The following is an 18,395-nucleotide window of genomic DNA, read 5'->3' as shown; positions in this document are numbered from 1 at the left end:
TTTGGAGATTTTTCTGGCCAATTGCAGATCTAGTGGCTCTGTTAGGAGGCTGTGCTGGGAACAGCCTCTGTTAGGCTGGGCTTGACCCTCTCATCCACCAGGAAACCAGACTACACATGAGTCAGCAGGACAAATTCTGAATTAGTTTCTCTGTTTGGAGAACAGAGAATTTTCTCCAGAATTTTTGGAGAAAAGATAATTTTTTGGGGGAATTTTCTCCAGAAAATTCGGAGATTTTCTGGCCAATTGCAGTTTTTGTGACTCTGTTAGGAAGCTGCGCTGGGAACAGCCTCTGTTAGGCTGGGCTTGACCCTCTCATCCACCAGGAAACCAGACTACACATGAGTCAGCAGGACAAATTGTGAATTAGTTTCTCTGTTTGGAGAACAGAGAATTTTCTCCAGAATTTTTGGAGAAAAGATAATTATTTTGGAGAATTTTCTCCAGAAAATTCGGAGATTTTCTGGCCAATTGCAGGTTTTGTGACTCTGTTAGGAAGCTGTGCTGGGAACAGCCTCTGTTAGGCTGGGCTTGACCCTCTCATTCACCAGCAGACCAGACTACAGATGAGTCAGCAGGACAAACGGACTCGATGCTCCTCCTCGGGATCACAGACTTCCCAATTGCCTGTGGGCAACTCACACCAAGGGTTTCGGTGGCCACGGAATTAGCACTGCCCTGTCTGATCCCCGATCTTCTGCTAATGGGCCTTATCTATTCCCTTTCAACCGGGCTGTTTGCCCCATCTGTCTGGGCCGTGCACTCACCCAGGCCAAACCCAGTGCCCAATTTTCTACCAGTGCTCTCCTGCGAGTGACTCCGAGGTTTTGCAATCAATCCACTCACATCCATGAGCCATCCTGCTAGCAAAAAGCAGTGATGCACTGAGCTCCTTCCTTCCGAAGATGATATTCCTGTTAGCAGTGACTCAGAGTGAGCTGAGCCCTCACATCCAGGACTTCTCCGCAATTCTGACTGAGGCAGATTTAATCCAGCCTGGAGCACGTGAGGATGGATGAGGCGATTTCTGGATTTAACGGTGGTAGAGATGTGGTTACACCTATTTTTGCAAACCCACAGTGGGATGGAGCTCAGCTAACCCAAGGTGTCTGAGAGTTAGACAGCCAAATCTGTGCTGCTTAAAGCCTGTTCTGTCTGTGAGAGATACTCCTTCAACCTCCCCTACAGCCTCCTTGTGTGCAGAACAGATGCATTTTAGATAAAGCAGGACTCATACTGACCGATCCTGCAACTTTGAGAGCTGAGAAAACACATAAAAATAATGAAGATATGTGGCCAAAAAATGACAGAAAGAGCCCCCTATTCTTTGTCTAAATATCTGAACTGTTACCACATATGACACCAGCAAGAGGTGTCAGAGGTTTTAGAGGTGTCAGCAATCTGTAAGGCATCCTTCCTCATATTCCATCAATATCCCATCTCCTTGAGCAGAGACCATAATTTTCACACCTGCCTGAAAACCTCTAGCAACTCACCAGTTTCAGTGCCCACAGAATAACTCCTTGTTCTGCTTATGGTTTTCTTCAATTCACCCTGGTTTTGTGCAAGCTCAAAATCAACACCCCACACAAAATCAATACAATGGCACAGCATGACCTTTAGCCAATATGTTTTTATGGAAAACTCCCAGAGCAACTACTTCAGATTTGGACAATCTCCAACCATATTTCACTGTAAGAAACATTCATACTCTAAGAATAAAAATACTCATACTGTAAGAATAAGAAATACTCATACTGTAAGAATAAAAAAAAATTAAAACAAAAATTAGAGAGCAATAAAAATAGCTCAGCCATGAGAGGAAATAAGCACTTAAAAAAAAGCGACAGAGCTCATCCACTTTTCCTCAGGCTCAGGATGAGCTGAGGGTGTTCATGGAGCAGTCACTGCACCCCACTGGCAAGGGGCAGCTCAATAAAATCAGCTAATTGATCACTCTGCAGCAATGCCATTGATAAATCTGAGGTATAAAGCACAAATTATTTGCCCAAGCAGCCCCAAACTTCCCACCCAGCCTCTTGGGATGACCCAACCACAGCCCTGCTAATGCTGCAGCACAGCAGCTCTCAGGGCCTGGAGATTGAGCTGCCAGGTCCTTTCTGTAGAGATTAAAAAATCAGCACAGTTTGGGAAAGGGGATGGGCTGGGCTGAGCTTCCCAGCCCCCGAATCCTTCACTGTGGGAAAATCATAGAATACATCGATAAAAAATAATAGAACACATCAGAAGGGTGGATGGGGCTCTGAAGCACCTGGGATGGTGGGAGGTGTCCCTGCCCATGGATGGGCTCCAAGTCCCTTCCAACCCAAACCACTCTGGGATTCTGGGATCCACAGAAGGGCCCTGCCCTCAGAGCCTTCAGGATGGCTCCTCACCACCCCAAATCCATGGGATCAGGATTTGGGATGGTTCCCAGCCCTCCTGGTCTGGATCGCTAATGCAGCTTCTTCCACAGCAAATTCATCTCCATGGCTGCTCCCAGAAATTGAAAGTTCACAAGAATTGCCTTCAAAAACCCTTCTGAAAGATGGAATTTTTGCTCAATTCCTTTACACCTGTGGAAAGCAACTCCAAGACTTCAAGTGAAGAGTTTTTTAAAGGGAATTTGGTCACTAAAGATTCACATTGAAGGGTGCTCCAATGGAAATACCTCTTTTCAGCACTGCACGTGTCTGTGTAGAATATAAAATGCCCAGATGCAAGTTCACAAGAATTCCCTTCAAAAACACTTCAGAGAGATGGGACTTTTGCACAGTTCTTCCACACCTGTGGAAAGCAACACCTGGACTTCAAGTGAAGAGTTTTTAAAGGGAATTTGGTCACTAAAGATTCACATTGAAGGGTCCCCCAATGGAAATATCTCTTGAAGGGTCCTTCAACGGAAATATCTTTTTTCACCATTCCCCATGTCTGTGTAGAATATAAAATGCCCGGATGCAAATTCACAAGAATTCCCTTCAAAAACCCTTCTGAGAGATGGATTTTTTGCTCAATTCCTCTACATCTGTGGAAAGCAACACCAGACTTTAAGTGGAGACATTTTTAAAGGTGATTTTGTCACTAAAGATTCACATTGAAGAGTCTCCCAATGGAAATATCCCCTTTCAGCATTCCACGTGTCTGTATAGAACATAAAATGCCCAGATGCAAGTTCACAAAAATTCCCTTCAAAAACCCTTCTGAAAGATGGAATTTTTGCTCAGTTCCTCTACACCTGTGGAAAGCAACACCAGGACTTCAAGTGAAGAGTTTTTTAAAGGGAATTTGGTCACTAAAGATTCACATTGAAGGGTCCTCCAATGGAAACATCCCCTTTCAGCATTCCATATGTCTATGTAGAACATAAAATGCCCAGATGCTCCTGATTTTAGGAGTGTTTCAAAGCCAAACCTGACCTGTCTAAAGGGAGATATCTTTGTCCCAGTCATCCAGAATCCTCTTCCAGGCAATGGTTGGGAATCTGGGATGGGATGGGACTCACCTCACCCCAAAGCAAATGTCTGACAGGTGTCAGATGAGCTGGATCCCATCTCTCACCACTAACTCTGAAGGAAACTTCACTGCAAAATATTCAGGAAGAACCTCCCTCCAGGAGGGACAGAAACAAATCATAGATCTCCCCAAAAAAATGCATTAACTAGATTTTTGTGTCTCCCAGTAAATTTTGTGCATCTTCTCTGATGCCCAGTGGGATTCTCCTGACATTCAGGGGGTTTTGGATGGACTCCTCCCTGTCCAGACTGTCCCATTTCTTCCCAGCTACAGCAGGCTCAGGGGAAAAAAAGGGAATTTCCCTCGTGTCCCTCAGCCTGATGAGGATTTAGAGCTTTTTTCTGTCACAGCCCTGGCTAGCAACGGGCCCCATTGTTGTTCTCCTAGGGGCAGAGGGACAGACTGAATAGAAAGCTTGGCAAGTGTTCAAGGACCTCCATTCCTGCTTCCCACCCCTCTATTAAACATTGGAAATATCTCTATTAAACATTGGAACTATCTCTGTCAGACATTGGAAATATCTCTGTCAGACATTGGAAATATCTCTATTAGAAATATCTCTATTAGACATTGGAAATATTTCTATTAGACATTGAAAATATATCTGTTAGACACTAGAAATATCTCTATTAGATATTGTAAATATCTCTATTAGACATTGGAAATATATCTGTTAGACATTGAAATATCTCTATTAGATATTAGAAATATCTCTATTAAGATGTTGGAAATATCTCCAGTAGATATCGGAAATATCTCTACTAGACATTGGGAATATCTCTATTAGATATTAGAAACATCTCTATTATACAATGGAAATATCTCTATTAGATATTAGAAACATCTCTATTATACAATGGAAATATCTCTGTTAGATATTGGAAATATCTCTATTAGACTTTAGAAATATCTCTATTGGACAAGGTGCACCCCTCTGGAGGCACAAGGAGCTCCTGCTCTGCTCAGAGAAATTTGGATTTGTCTCCCAGGCTCAGCTGCAGCAGAGATGGGCTCTGGCTTTTCTCCCTGGTGGGAATTCTGTTGGATAAAGCTGGCTGCCCTGGAAAGATGGGTGTGCACAATTTTTTGCTATAAAACTGCATCTTCCAGCAGAAACACAAACCTGGAAAGGGAAATTAAGAGGCATGGACTGGGAAAAGGTGGAAAGGGTTTGATTTCAGTGAACTGAGAGCAAAGCAAAGTCAGAGGAATTCTTGAAATGCACAAACATCTGTGGCTGTGTCCCTTTGCCAAGATAACTGTCAGGACAGGGAAATCACTTCAAATCTCTCCTTAAGAAGTTTTGAGATAAAGTTCTATCACAATCTGGAGGTAATGACTTGTGCGTGTGACTGGGGGACTCTGGATGTGCCCAAGAGCACGAGGAGGATGCATTTGTTCCCTGGAGTGTCCTGGAGTAAATATTTTACAGAGGAAGTGGCAAAACCCTCAAAAACCCCAAAATATTGAGAGCCTCAATATTTTACAGAGGAAGCTGCTGAGGCTTTTAGCAGCTGGGCTGAGACAGGACAAAAGATGAATTTCCAGAGGAGAGGGGTGGTCTGGAGGTTTTCAGAACCAACCTGGATGTCATGAATGTTCCTGCACCCATTCCAATACATCAATGAGCACTGAAGAGATTATAAAATACAGAGAAATGATGGATAAAAAGTTAATTACTTGGTTTCATCTATGTGAATTTATGCCTGGCAGCAGGAATGACAGATTTTAACAATTAGGAAACGGGCAAGTATGCAAAGACTTTTGGGTATATTCTGAGCAAATTTGGATGATGTTGGTGGAGGTGCCTCTGAGCTGGTCTCCTCAATCAAGCTGGCAGACGGGGTTTCACCAGCCAGGCTCCATCAAACACCTGAGACAGGAATTGCACCAGGAGAAAGTGCCCAGTTCTCCTCAAAGAAAGGAGCCAGGAGCCCCTGGCTTGGATGGGAATTGCAGCCATGGGGTGGATAAAGTGAATTCCACCTGAAGTTTTGCCTGCAGATGGACATGGAGCGATGCTGAGATGCTCTGGGATGTCTCCAGCTGCTGCCAAGGACAGAGCAGGTCACTAATGGATTGTGTGCAACCCCTGCCAGGCCTCTGGCGATGCCCAGGATGTCACCCAGCCCTTCAACCTGGCATGGGCTCCTGGTGGGAACCTGGCCATGCCCATCTGTGCCATTCCAGGGAGGCCTGTTTAAACTGGGAACAGTGGGAATGGTGCCTGGAGACCAGGAAATCTCCCAAACCTGTGATGAACCCCAGGACAGGCTGGAAATGTGAGGGTCTGAGCTTGAGGAAGAGCTGAGGCACTCCCTGACCCTTCTCCAACCCACTTTGAGCCTGCAGAACCCCATGGGAGAGGAGAAATGACCCTCCCAGACAGCTGGAACCCCTTGCAGTGCTGGTGATGGAGAAGGGAACCAACCACGTACTCTGATGTGACTTTGCTGGCAAAACCTGAGAGTGCAAAGGTGCAAAAGGAGAAAAGAATTTCACAGCATGAAGGAATATCCACCTTGGGAAAGGGCAAGAGCATCCCAGCTAATAATTATCACTGAATCCATGGAAGAATTACTGAGTGGTTTGACACCAGGTCAGAAACTGTGCTGAGGAGGAGACCAAAGGCACCTGGAGCTCCTTTGATAGCCCAGTCTCTACAAATGCAAAGCTCCCTCTGGGCAGCAGCAGCAGCACCCAGATGGGAAGGGGGCTGTGAATATGCAGGTGACAAACCAGGAAGAGGGACAAACAGCACCTTTGTGATGCAGAACAGCCTCCCCTGGCTCCCAGGCTGCCTTTAAAGCCGTGCCCTATGTTAGGAGCTGAGAACAAGGCAGTTAATGCATCAGCTCTCCTTCCTCCCCTCGGCTTTTGGGAGCTCCTGGAGAATTTGGAGTGAACTGATGGATTTTTAGAGGGTGTGCTAAGCCAACAGGAGTTAAATCCTGTCCTTTTTAAAGGGACAAAAGGGAAAAGAGAATGGATGGCACAGGATGGATGGAAACAGCTGGCATGGACATTTTCATGAGTGGTTTTTCTGCAAGACCAACCCCAGACCTGATCCAGCAAAGCTTTGATGGATTCCCCATGGGAAGACTCCTGCCTGGGTGCTCCTTCAGTTCCAGGGTTAAACCCCACTGAACCATCCAGGCTCTGTCTCTGGGTGGTGACAGCAAAGCAGAGATGGGTTCAGAGAGACCTTTTGGAATGGGGACACTCCTGCTGCAGCCCTGGCTGGGCACGGGGAGGAGACCTGTGTGCTCTGCCATTGAAGTGCTTCTAAAGACCAGTGCTTCTGCCCTGCCATTAAAGCCCCTTCCTGTCACAGAATCACAGAATCCCCAGAACGACCAGGTTGGAAGAGACCTTCAAGGCCATCGAGTCCAACCCAGCCCCAACAGCTCAACCGAACCCTGGCACCCAGTGCCACATCCAGGCTTTGTTAAACACACCCAGGGATGGGGACTGCACCACCTCCCCGGGCAGCCATTCCACAACTTTATCACTCTTTCTGTAAAAACTTTTTCCTGCTATCCAACCTGTATTTCCCTTGGTGCAGCTTGAGGCTGTTTTCCCCATATTCCAGTGGGTTTAACCCGAGTTTAAACTGTCTGGGCAGAAATCACAGAGCTCCACACCACCAGAACAACGTGGGTGCCTCTTCAGAGCCTTCGCCTTCCCATCCACCATCTCCAGACCTCCCTCATCCTCCTCCTCTTTTTGCAGCCACACTGTTCATCCCCACAGGGACTTCTTTAGGAACCAGCATGACTCCAGCACTGCTCTGGGAAGGGAATTTCCCTGTGGATGGGGTGGGACCTTTCCATCCCTGCTGTAGGACGAGGCTGTCACCCCCAGGTGTGCTGCTCCCAGGGGCTCATCCTGGTTCAGAGCTTGCAGGATTCCCCTGGTGCTGGGTGCTGTCATTAGCCCAACAAAGCCCTTTGAAATGCAGCTGGGCCCTTTGAATCAGCACTTGAGGAATCCAGAGCAAGGGCACAGCCCAGGGACAGCCCCTGCTCGTCCCAGTGGGATTTTCCTGCCCTCCCATGTGGCATTCACATTCTCTGGAAAAATCCCTTTGCAGCCAGGATTTTTCTCCTGGGAAGTTGAGAAGCCTCAGAGAAAAAGGAAAATAATTCTTATCTCATTTGCTTCTCCTGTGTTGTGCTCCTTTGGAATGTGTTTGGAGAGTGTTTACCCACAGGTGATTGTTCCATTGGATTCTGCTGTGAGTTGTTTTCACTCTTTGGCCAATCAGGGCCAAGCTGTGTCAGAACTCTGGAGAGTCACGAGTTTTCATTATTATCTTTTTAGCATTGAGTATCTTTTCTGTATTCTTTAGTATAGTTTATTATAGTATTATAGTATTATAGCATATTAGAGTATTAAATATATAGCATATTATAGTAGTATATATATATAATATAGTATATATAAACATATATTATATATATAATATATCTTTATATCTATAATATATATAACATTTTATATGTATTATATTTCTATATGATAAATAGTATTATAGTATAGTATTCTTTAATATAATATAGCTATATACTATGGTATATAGCTATATTATATAGCTATATATAACTATGGTATATAACTATATAATATAGCTATATATAACTATGGTATATAGCTATATTATATAGCTATATATTATATATACAATGCTATATATACTATGGTATAGTATATATAGCATTGTGTATAGTATATTATATGTACTATATATACTATATTATATATAGTATATAATATATATACTATATTATATATTGTATATTATATATACTAGTATACTGTATACTAATATATATAGTATATTATATATACTGTAATATATAGCATATTATAGTATTTTATATATCATATATATATAAAATAATATATATTCTATATATTTATAATATGTATATAATATATATTATATTTTATATATATACATACATAGATAGTATTATAGTTTTCCATTCTTTAATATAATATAGCATCATAAAATAATAAATGAGCCTTCTGAGAACATGGAGTCAGATCCATCATTCCTCCCTGCCATGGGGCACCCCACAAATACAACACTCCTGTGCATGCAAAGGAAAAACATCTGCTCCTCATGAGGTCTGAGGTGGAATAATCCCCTCCTCCTGTGCCCATGCTGAGCACCAGTGGTGCAGGGATTGATGCAGGGCCTGCAGGAGCAGCATTGTTGCTGCATGGCTGGAGCTGGGTAGGAGGGAATTAGGATGGAAGCAGGAAAGGGATCCTGCAGGGTTGGGATGGAGACACCAGGGAGTCAGCCTGACTTCCCCTGCTGCAATCAGCAAGCCTTGATTCTCAGAATCAATCAGAAATCCTTGATTTCCCTCTCTAGGAGACACCAGAGTAAAAATCAAGGCTCCTCCAGCCTTAATCTTTTAGAAGGAATGGTCAAAAAGTCTTTTTTTGGCCAACAGAAATTAGTATGATTCCCATCCCTCAGCTCCAGCTACCCTGCTTGAAGATGTCTCCGCTCACTGCAGGACCAGATGACCTTTAACAGTTCCCTCCAACCCAAACTATTCCAAGCACTCAAAACCTTTCCATAGAGAACTCTCAGAGGTGTTCAAATGTCTGCAAAGGACAGGTTCCACTTCCAGGGTTACCTGGAAATATCTGGGGAGAAAAAGGATTCACTTTTCTTTATCTGAGTTAGGAAAGGCTTTTTATTGGATGCAATTCCTTCAGCCAATGCTTTGAATATTAAGTTGCTGGTTTTCAGGTTAATTTCTCTAATAAAGTCCTCTTAAAATGGAAAGGAAAAATCAATTAATACGTAGCAGAACAACACAATTTGATAAAATGAGTCTGAAAGCTGAGCAGATGAGGGATTTGGGATTTTCTATAGCACACACTGGGCTCTCTGGGGAAATCCCAGCCCTCCCCATGTTCCAAACAGGGACTTCTTGCTAAAACTTTACAAAACTTTCAGTTCCTGCTGAGAAAAAACCTCCTGGTGTGATCCTGGTTCAGTTATTAATCTCAACAGAACTGGACCATGCCAGGAAGAACACAAACACCACCAGAGTTCGTTTCTTCAGTCTCACCAGAAAAATGGAGATGGGAAATTATTTCCCTTTCCCTTTGCACACAGCATGGACAAGAACTGGTTTTTACCACTCAAATCTGCACAGAAATATCCCTGGACCCTTTTCCTTGTACCCCACTGGTGCTTGGGTGCAAAGCACCCATCCCAAATCCCAACTGGTGTCTGAGAGGGGCCTAAACCATCACTCTGTGATTAATCTCTGCCTGGAGAAACAGGGCTGGCTGAGATCCTGCTGTCATGGCGATAATACAGGTACAAAATGCAACTCCAAGGTTTGGCACAGAGGTGGATGCAGAGCAATTGCACTGCTCCACTTGTTGGAATCCAAAATGCAGGGAGCTCTCAGAACTTTGGGCCTGGCAGGCAAAGCTTAGAATGAAACCCAGGATTTGATCTGAGACCTTGGAAAAGGCTCCCAAACTGAGGTGCTAGAAGTGAGAATGTGGAGTTATAGTTAAAAGCAGAGACACTTTCAGCTTAGTAGAAGAAAGTTTAGAGACATGTTAAACTAAGTAGAAGAAAGTTTAGAGTTTTAGAGTTTAAGATACAGAAAAAAATAAATGTAGTTACAAAGGTAACAAGAAGTTTTTGTAGGTTTGTATGTCATGACATGAGTGGCTAAGAAAGCTTACACTGTAGCATGGGTACATAAGATGAAATATTTAAAGATTGGATCAAAAGAAGAAATATCCTTGTTGGCAGTGGTTTATTGGTCAATAACTCCTTAAAAAGTCTTTAACTAAGGGTTTTGTGACCTTCTGAACCACGCAGTGAAGGTGTGAGCTGAGCTCAACCTTCCTGCCTATGTAGAAGACAAGAAAAATAAATAATTTTTTTTTTTTCCATCATCAAAACCAACTGAGAGGTCCTGTCCCTAACTCAGCCCAAATGACCACATACCCTGATGGATTTTAACATCTCCCCACGACCTGCTGCAGCAGGGGAGGAGACACAGGTGAATTCCAGCACCTCACCCCAGCCAATGGAGCAGAGGAGTGGGGAGATGCAATTCACACCTGGGAGCCCCAGAGATGGCAGCAGGAGCTGGGCTGGCCCTCAGGTGACCTCCCAGGGATGATCACCCCAAGGCAAGCAGGGCTGGATTGGTTCTGCAGACCAGGATTGGGTTTCTCTCACTTTAAAACAGGAGCTGTTGACCTTCCTTGAGGGGGACAAACCCCAGAAAAGAACAGAGAGCACCAGGAAGGAGCTCATCCCTGCCCTGCTGCTGCTGTGGGGATGCCACAGTGTGGTGGTTCCAGGTGTGGGTTTCTCTGGGTCTGGACTGAAGGCACTTGAGATGTTATTTCATGTTCACACTCAGGTGTTTATTATTTCTTATCAGTAAAACAGTCTCGCTGCTGGGAGTTCAGCAGCTTTTCATGAGAAGGCACAAAATGGCCAACAATCTCTTGTTCCAAGGCCTTTTCAGACTAAACTATCCCATTAAGTATCAAGCTGCGCCAAGGGAGATACAGGCTAGAATTACAGAGGAAGTTTTTCACAGAAAGAGTGGTCAAACACTGGAATCATCTACCCAGGGAGGTGGTGGAGTCACCATCCCTCGACGTGTTTAAAAAAAGACTGGATGTGGCACTTGGTGCCATGATCTAGTTGAGGTGTTAGAACATGGGTTGGACTCAATGATCTTAAAGGTCTCTTCCAGCCTAGAAATTCTGTGATTCTGTGATTAAGAACTGACACCTGGATTATTTTCCCTTTTAACCCAATAACTGATCCCACAGAGCTGCAATGGGGACTTTTCTGCCCAATTACAAAATGCCACCCAAACCCATGGAGAAGGAGGAAGAAGCAGCATGAAGAAGAAACCCAGGATGACACCCTGTGCCCTCCATCTTGCTGCCATCCACAACACACTAAAAACCCCAAAACCCTCAATTTCTCACCAAGTGACTGCTCTCTACACTGCTCTCTAGAATCTGTTGCACACTTTGGTGGATTCCAGTCTGTCTTGAAGTCTGGGAAACTTTCCCCATGGATGAGGGTCAGAGTCAGTGCTGCCCTGGGGGTCAGGGCAGCCCAGAGCAGACACAGAAATATTCCCAGTGCCCTGGGTTTGCACACCACAGAGCAGGGACAGGCTCAGGAGCTGCACTGAGCATTGCTGGATGATGTCCCTGCTGTTGGCAGGGCCCCCTCGACCTCACAACTCCCGAATTGCAAAAAAAACCACAGAGGAAAGAGCTGCTGGATCCCTCTCCCCAGCCCTCAGAAAGGGGATCCTGCAGCACATCACATCCTGCAGGGATGAGGAAATCCGTGGGTGTGCTGAGGAATGAGAGCAAAGCCACAGCAGGGAAATGTCTGCACACACATCCCCGTCCTCTTGTTCCACTGGAACTCCTCTTCCCATCCCTCTCCAGGCACAGAATTTAACCCCACACATCCCCAAGCTGCCTCACACCCAGCAGAAATGATGCCAGTTACTTTTTCCTACACCAAAGGGCTCTCCCTGTACTTCCAGCTCAGCCCAGAGAGCCTTTTTGTCTTTTTTTTTTGCTTTCTTTTAAGCTAGTGCTGTTCATTTTTTGATTTGTTAAAAAAAAATTAATAATTAAAAAAAAAGAGATTGGAATGAGTGAAGGAAGGTTGAGGGAATTCTGAAGCAAAATTCTGGGATGACCTCCCCCAGGAGCAGCATCCTGGGCTGCAGGAGGATAAAATTCCCAGCATGGAAGCTCTGTGTTAATTTTTATGGATTTTTTTTCCCCCCCTTCTGAATAATTTCTGCCCACTGGCTGTGTTCAGGCCAAGTCAGGCCACTTAGCACAGATTGATAAATAAAATAAATAAAATTAAAGGGTTTTAGCCCCCCAATTCCATGTGGAGTCAGTCAAGCCAGTGCAAACCAACAGGAAAAAGTTTAAATTCTGCTCATGCTGCTCCTGTGACTCCCCCCAGGACAGGGAACAGGTTACATTTAATCCTCCCTCACCCAGGAATTTTGCTTCAAAATTCCCTCAACCTTCCTTCCCCCATCGCAATCTCTTTTTTTTAATATTCTCTCTCTTTTTTTTTTTTTTTTTAACAGACCAAAAAATGAACAGCACTAACTTTAAAAAAAAAAAAAAAGCAGCAAAACCCGAAAACCATCTGATTTTTGCAGTTAATCTGGCCCCTGGGTGTGGGAGAGCCTGTTGCTGCTCTAGGTTGAGCGGCTCAGTGCTGCACTGCTCTGGGGAAGGTCCTGTGGGGTTCCCGAGGCACAAAAAACCCCAAAACATCAATCCCAACAGCAACCAACCCCTCTCCTTGGATTATTGTTAAACCATTATTTCCAAAGCTTCTTTTATCCCAGTTTATAAATGAATTATTTGCTGATTTTTTTATTTTTTAAGGAACTCACAGAGCCTCCCCTCCCACCCCCAGTATCATCAGGGAGGGATCTTTTCCTTTTTTCTCCACTGAGCTTTTCCCAAAAGCTCCCAGGAATGTGGGAATCTGCTGGGTCTGGCTCCAACAGGTGCCCTGTGCCGTGCTGGGAGCAGCAAATTGAGCAGCTCAGCCTAAAAATGAGTTCTGAGAGGGCAGACAGAGCTTACAACACCTGATCCCCATGAGAAATTTACATTTTGGGGCAACAATTTAGCAAAACTCGCAGGAAAATATCATTTCTCAGCCATTGCTTTTTGCAGAGATTTTCTCCAAGTGTAAATATCCACAGGATGAGCTGAAGCTTTAATTAGATTTAGTGGGGAGAGTGGCACAATTTGGGGCTGGTAAATGACAGATTTTCCGCTCTAAACACCCAAAATCACTGTGAGCTGATAGAAGGGAGATGCTTGGGGTGGGATGTGACCAGACTTAAAAATTCCTGATTCTCTCTTCCAAAAAATAAAAAAGAGGAAAACAACAACAACAACAACAACAAAACAGAAGGAGGAGCGGGACACAATGAAATGAAATGAAAATCAAATCAAGCAGCAGGGTGGATTTTGGTGAATTTGGGACCTGGCCTGGCAGAGAAGGAATTTGGGATGTGCATCCTGGGCCACCTTGCAGACCCCAAACCCCACATCCCCAGGGCTCATATCTCACTTGGGGATGAATAAAGAGGGAAAGGTTTGGGGATAAATGAAGAGGGAAATGTTGGGGATGAATAAAGAGGGAAAGGTTGGGGATAAATGAAGAGGGAAATGTTGGGGATGAATAAAGAGGGAAAGGTTTGGGGATAAATGAAGAGGGAAAGGTTTGGGGATAAATGAAGAGGGAAAGGTTGGGGATGAATAAAGAGGGAAAGGTTGGGGATAAATGAAGAGGGAAATGTTGGGGATGAATAAAGAGGGAAAGGTTGGGGATAAATGAAGAGGGAAAGGTTGGGGATAAATAAAGAGGGAAAGGTTTGGGGATGAATAAAGAGGGAAAGGTTGGGGATGAATAAAGAGGGAAAGGTTTGGGGATAAATGAAGAGGGAAGGGTTTGGGGATGAATAAAGAGGGAAAGGTTGGGGATGAATAAAGAGGGAAAGGTTTGGGGATAAATGAAGAGGGAAAGGTTGGGGATAAATGAAGAGGGAAAGGTTTGGGGATGAATAAAGAGGGAAAGGTTGGGGATGAATGAAGAGGGAAAGGTTGGGGATAAATGAAGAGGGAAAGGTTTGGGAGGGCGAGGGGAATTTGGGCAGCCAATGCAGCAGCTCCGGGCCTCTCCCGCGACTCCCCCAGCCCAATCCAGCCCCGCTTTGCATTTCCATGGCCCGAGGGGGGTTTGGCCTTGCGAAAGAACCGTCTGAGAGCACCGGGGAGGTTCGGGGGGGAGAAGCCACCCCGGAGCCCGCGGTGTCACCGGGGAAAAGCCACAGAGCCCGCGGTGTCACCGGGGAAAAGCCACAGAGCCCGCGGTGTCACCGCTGCTGTCGCACCTGGGGATGCCCCGCTCGGGTGGCACCTCCTGCCCCATGCCCGCAGCATTTTCCCATCTTTTACCGATTTCCCGCAGCTCCGTGGACCGAGGGGACACGGGGGACACAGGGGGACAAGGGGGGCCGGGACCGCCGGGTGACAAGCGAATATTTATGTCGGTATTAGAGGAATGCGTTTCCTTCTCCAATCAGGAATGCGAGCAGAGTTTCTAATTATAAGTTAGATGGTGGCTGGCAATAAAAGATTGCTTTTTAATGACTCCCGTCCAGGTGCTCTCTCTCTCCTCTCGCTCTGCCTGTCTTCCCAAGCGCACATTTGCATTTTATTGCTGCTTTTTTTTTTTCCCTCTTTTTTTTTTTTTTCTTTTCTTTTTTTTTTTCCTCCCATCCCAACGAATTCCCTGCTTTCAGACATACCTGAAATAGTTGCAGAGGCTGCTGCCTTCACCACCCTCTCACCTCTGCACCGCCGGACAAGGGGGGGACCGCGCATCCCGCACCCGCGGACGGGGGGGAGCACGGGTTAATTAATTAAAAAATCAATTAAAAAATTAATAACAGCACGGGGATGACTTTTTGGTTGTTGTTTTTTAAGGGGGGTGTTTGGGAGCCCCCCGGCTGAGCCCGCGGAGCCTCCCTGCGTTAGGGCTTCCCCGAGCGAGCGCAATTAGCTGCGCGGGTAATTAGAGCCGATCGTGCGCCTACATGCCTTGCCCAGCACCATTTGCTTTTCGTGGGGGAGCGAGCGAGATTTTTCTCTTAAAGGCGTAGGGTGCAGAGCGAGGGGAAAAAGGAGGAAAAGCGGCGAAACCCCCCCCAAAAACGAGGTGCGCATCCCCGCGCTGCGGGCGCGCGGGTTTTGCGCGGATTCTGCGCGGATTTTGCGCCGATTTTGTCTCCCCCAGCCCCGACTTTGCTGCGCCTTCCCCCAGCCCGGCTTGTGCAGCTTCACCTCCTTTTTCTTCCCCTTCCCCACCCCTATTTTTCTTTTTTTTTTTTTTTTTTTTTTTTTTTAATTTTCCCCTCAATATTCCTTAACGCGAAAGGAGGGGGGGGGGGGGGGCAAATAAAAGCAAATAAAAGCAAATAAAAGCAAATAAAAGGCACCCAAAAGTTTTGCCGCTTTCCCCCCTCTCCTTCCACCTGACTAGCTCGAAATCACCTTGAAATGCTCATGTCAACTTCTATCATTATCTCTTTAATTCAGGCAGCGCCTTTTGTTCTTCACAGGAGAGGATCAAAGCGCTCAGAGAGGGGAAAAAAAAAATAAAAACTTTCCGATCGCTCCCTCTCGCTCTCTCTCTTTTACAGTAGGAGAAGGAGAGATCAGGTATAACCCAGTCAAAATAAACAAAGTGAATGCATAAATAAAAGAGGTGAAATGCAGGTTCTAAGAACTTGCTGGCGCTGGAACAATCCCACCTCTTTAGCTGAGTGGCAACGAAAGGAGAATTTCAAGTCATCTTTAAGCGCAGGGGTTGCAGAGAAAGCAGAGGAGGGGAAAAAAATAAATGAAAATGAGCGAAAAAAAAAAAAAAAAGAAGAAGAATAAAAACTTACCACCAGATTGGGTAACTTGACAGAGCCTGACTCAACCCACAAAGAAACAGGAAATATCCAAAAGAGGCCATTGATGAAAAGTTGTCTTTCTTTTTTTTTTTTTTTTTTTTTGTTAACCAGAGTTGCCAAAAATCTTCCTTTCTTCTGAGGCAGGATGATTATTTTAATAATAATAATAGTAATGCACAATAATTTAAACCAAGGAAAAAAAAAAAAAAAAGTCAAATGAAGTGAACTCAATCCGACCAGGTAAATCCTCTCTTGCTTCCTTCTACTACTCTCAAGGAAAAAAAAAAAATCTCCGAGAGGTTAAAAAACTCTTCTCTCAGCCAAGACACTGAAGGCAAATATTAAAAAAAAAAAAAAAAAAAAAAAAAAGAAGAAGAAGAAAAAAAAAAAGTTTGAAGTAGCTCTCTTAAAAAGGACCCAATCAGCACTTATTGCCAAAGGGAGAATTCTGATGCTTTGGCTTGTTCTGTCAATCAGGAGCGTGAAGTCAGGAATGAGCTAATTGCGAGGAGATAGTGTTTTAATACTCATTAGGGGGCACGTTGGCCCACAAGCCAAGGGATAAAATGTAGTTTTAAAAAGGGGAAGGAAGATTTAGGGGGTTTAAATAGACAGGGGGGACCCCTGTGGATTTGGGTAGCTATAACAACCTGCCCGGATTTCACTCCCTGGGTCGAAGCTACTAAAATGCAAAAAAAAAAAAAAAAAAAAAAAAAAAAAAAAAAAAAAAAAAAGTGTGAAAGGTTGTTGTTTTTTTTTTTTTTCTCTTCTTCTTCTTTTAAAAATTAGTATTTTCTCAATTTTCTCCTTCTTGCCATTCTGTCTTCTTCTTCTTCTCAAAGCTCCATTTCCTCACGGGGACCGTTGGGATGTATTTGAAGTAAAACTTTCTAGAAACTTTCGCTTGGTCTCTTTTTTTGGGGGGGCTTTTTTTGCTCCTTTTTTCATGGGGAAAAAAAAACCAAAAAAAGAGGATTTCCACCCAGGCACGCAGCCCCTTCCCCAGCAGTCCAAGCAGCCGCAGATCCAAGAGCTCCACTGAAGACATCTGCTAAAAAATCGACTTTTCCCATGCAAATCTCCAAAGGGCTCCTTCAGCTCATCCCAATTTCCAGGAATCCCAACCCCGGACATTTGGGAAGGCGCCGCTGCAACGACTTCATCCACCAGATCCACCCCACAGGGCACCAGTAATTGAGCTCTTTTTTAATTTCTCTCTCGCCACATTGTCCCAATTTCTCTTTTTTCAGCGCCGGTGGTGGGGGGTGATTTTTGCATTTCTGCCGTACCCAAAAATTCGGATTTTTTTTTTTTTTCCATGGGGGCAGAAAGTACAAAAAAAAACAAAAAAAAAAAAAAAAAAAGAGGGGAATGGGGGGGGAAATCATTATTAATATTATTATAAAGATGTAGCTCCTGGATTCCCGGTCCGTGGTGGGATTTGCTGCTGCTCTGGAACATATTGGTTAAAGCTGGCTGGGGCTGGGAGCAAGTGTCACCCACAGCTGACAGGCGTCCCCTTCCCCTGGCTCATTTGAAAGGGGCTGGAGAGGCGAAAAGAGGGGATGGAGGCATTGCCTGGGCGAGGAGAGATGTCTCCCGATCCTCTTTTCCATGGTTATATATATATATTTATATTTAAATTTTTTTTTTGTGGTTGTATTGCTTGCCGCCCGTTTTTGGTTTTTTTTTCCCTGCGTTTTATCACTTATTTTGTTATTCTTTTAAAAGGATTCAGCGAGCTGGAGGAGATTCTATTATTTATTTATTTAATTTATTTATTTCTTTATTACTATTTATTTATTAAAATAAATATTTTAATTTATTTATTTTATCCGCGAATCAGAAAAACCTCTGTGGCTCGCAGGGAACAAAGCGAGGCACAATTTTTAATGACTTTGTTGGGGGAAGCCTCGCAAACCCCCGCATTAACTCAAATCAAAATGCGCTTTCATCCTCATTAAGAGCCGCATTTATATTTTCCCTGAGTAGGGAATATTTCTATTTACACACACAGGGCTTTTACATGCATATATATTTATAAAGATATGTTTGTGTGGAGCTAGATGGGAGAGATAGATTCATTCTAGTGAAATTATACTAGAAACGCAGTTCATTCGGGGATATTTAAATCGCCGGGAATTTTGGCAGGGGTCGGGCCCTGATTATTTTCTTTTCGGCTTGGATGACAAGCGATTGCAAATGCGAGCTCTGGCAAAGCGCTCCGAGATTTTAATCGCGGAGCGGAGCCGATCCCAGCGCCTTCCAGAGGGGGGAACGGATGCTCTGCGAGGCTCCTCTCGCCAGCAAATCCCCGCCGTGTCGATGCTG

At 44.6% G+C, this 18,395-nt stretch overlaps 1 protein-coding gene across 1 annotated transcript in view; it reads right to left on the bottom strand.

Annotated features, from left to right (window-relative positions):
• The window catches only part of WNT3A (Wnt family member 3A), a 99,385-nt gene extending 83,259 nt beyond the window's left edge, over positions 1-16,126 (bottom strand). Inside the window, exon 1 of the mRNA XM_059478372.1 lies at positions 16,056-16,126. Coding sequence (XP_059334355.1) covers positions 16,056-16,126 — 71 coding nt within the window. The remainder of the gene's footprint in view (positions 1-16,055) is intronic.
• Positions 16,127-18,395: the final 2,269 nt, after the last annotated feature.

Source organism: Ammospiza nelsoni, chromosome 1, assembly GCF_027579445.1.
Source record: "Ammospiza nelsoni isolate bAmmNel1 chromosome 1, bAmmNel1.pri, whole genome shotgun sequence".
NCBI lineage: Eukaryota > Metazoa > Chordata > Aves > Passeriformes > Passerellidae > Ammospiza > Ammospiza nelsoni.
Note: the sequence above shows the minus strand (reverse complement) of the source record. Positions and strands in the feature narration are given on the sequence as shown.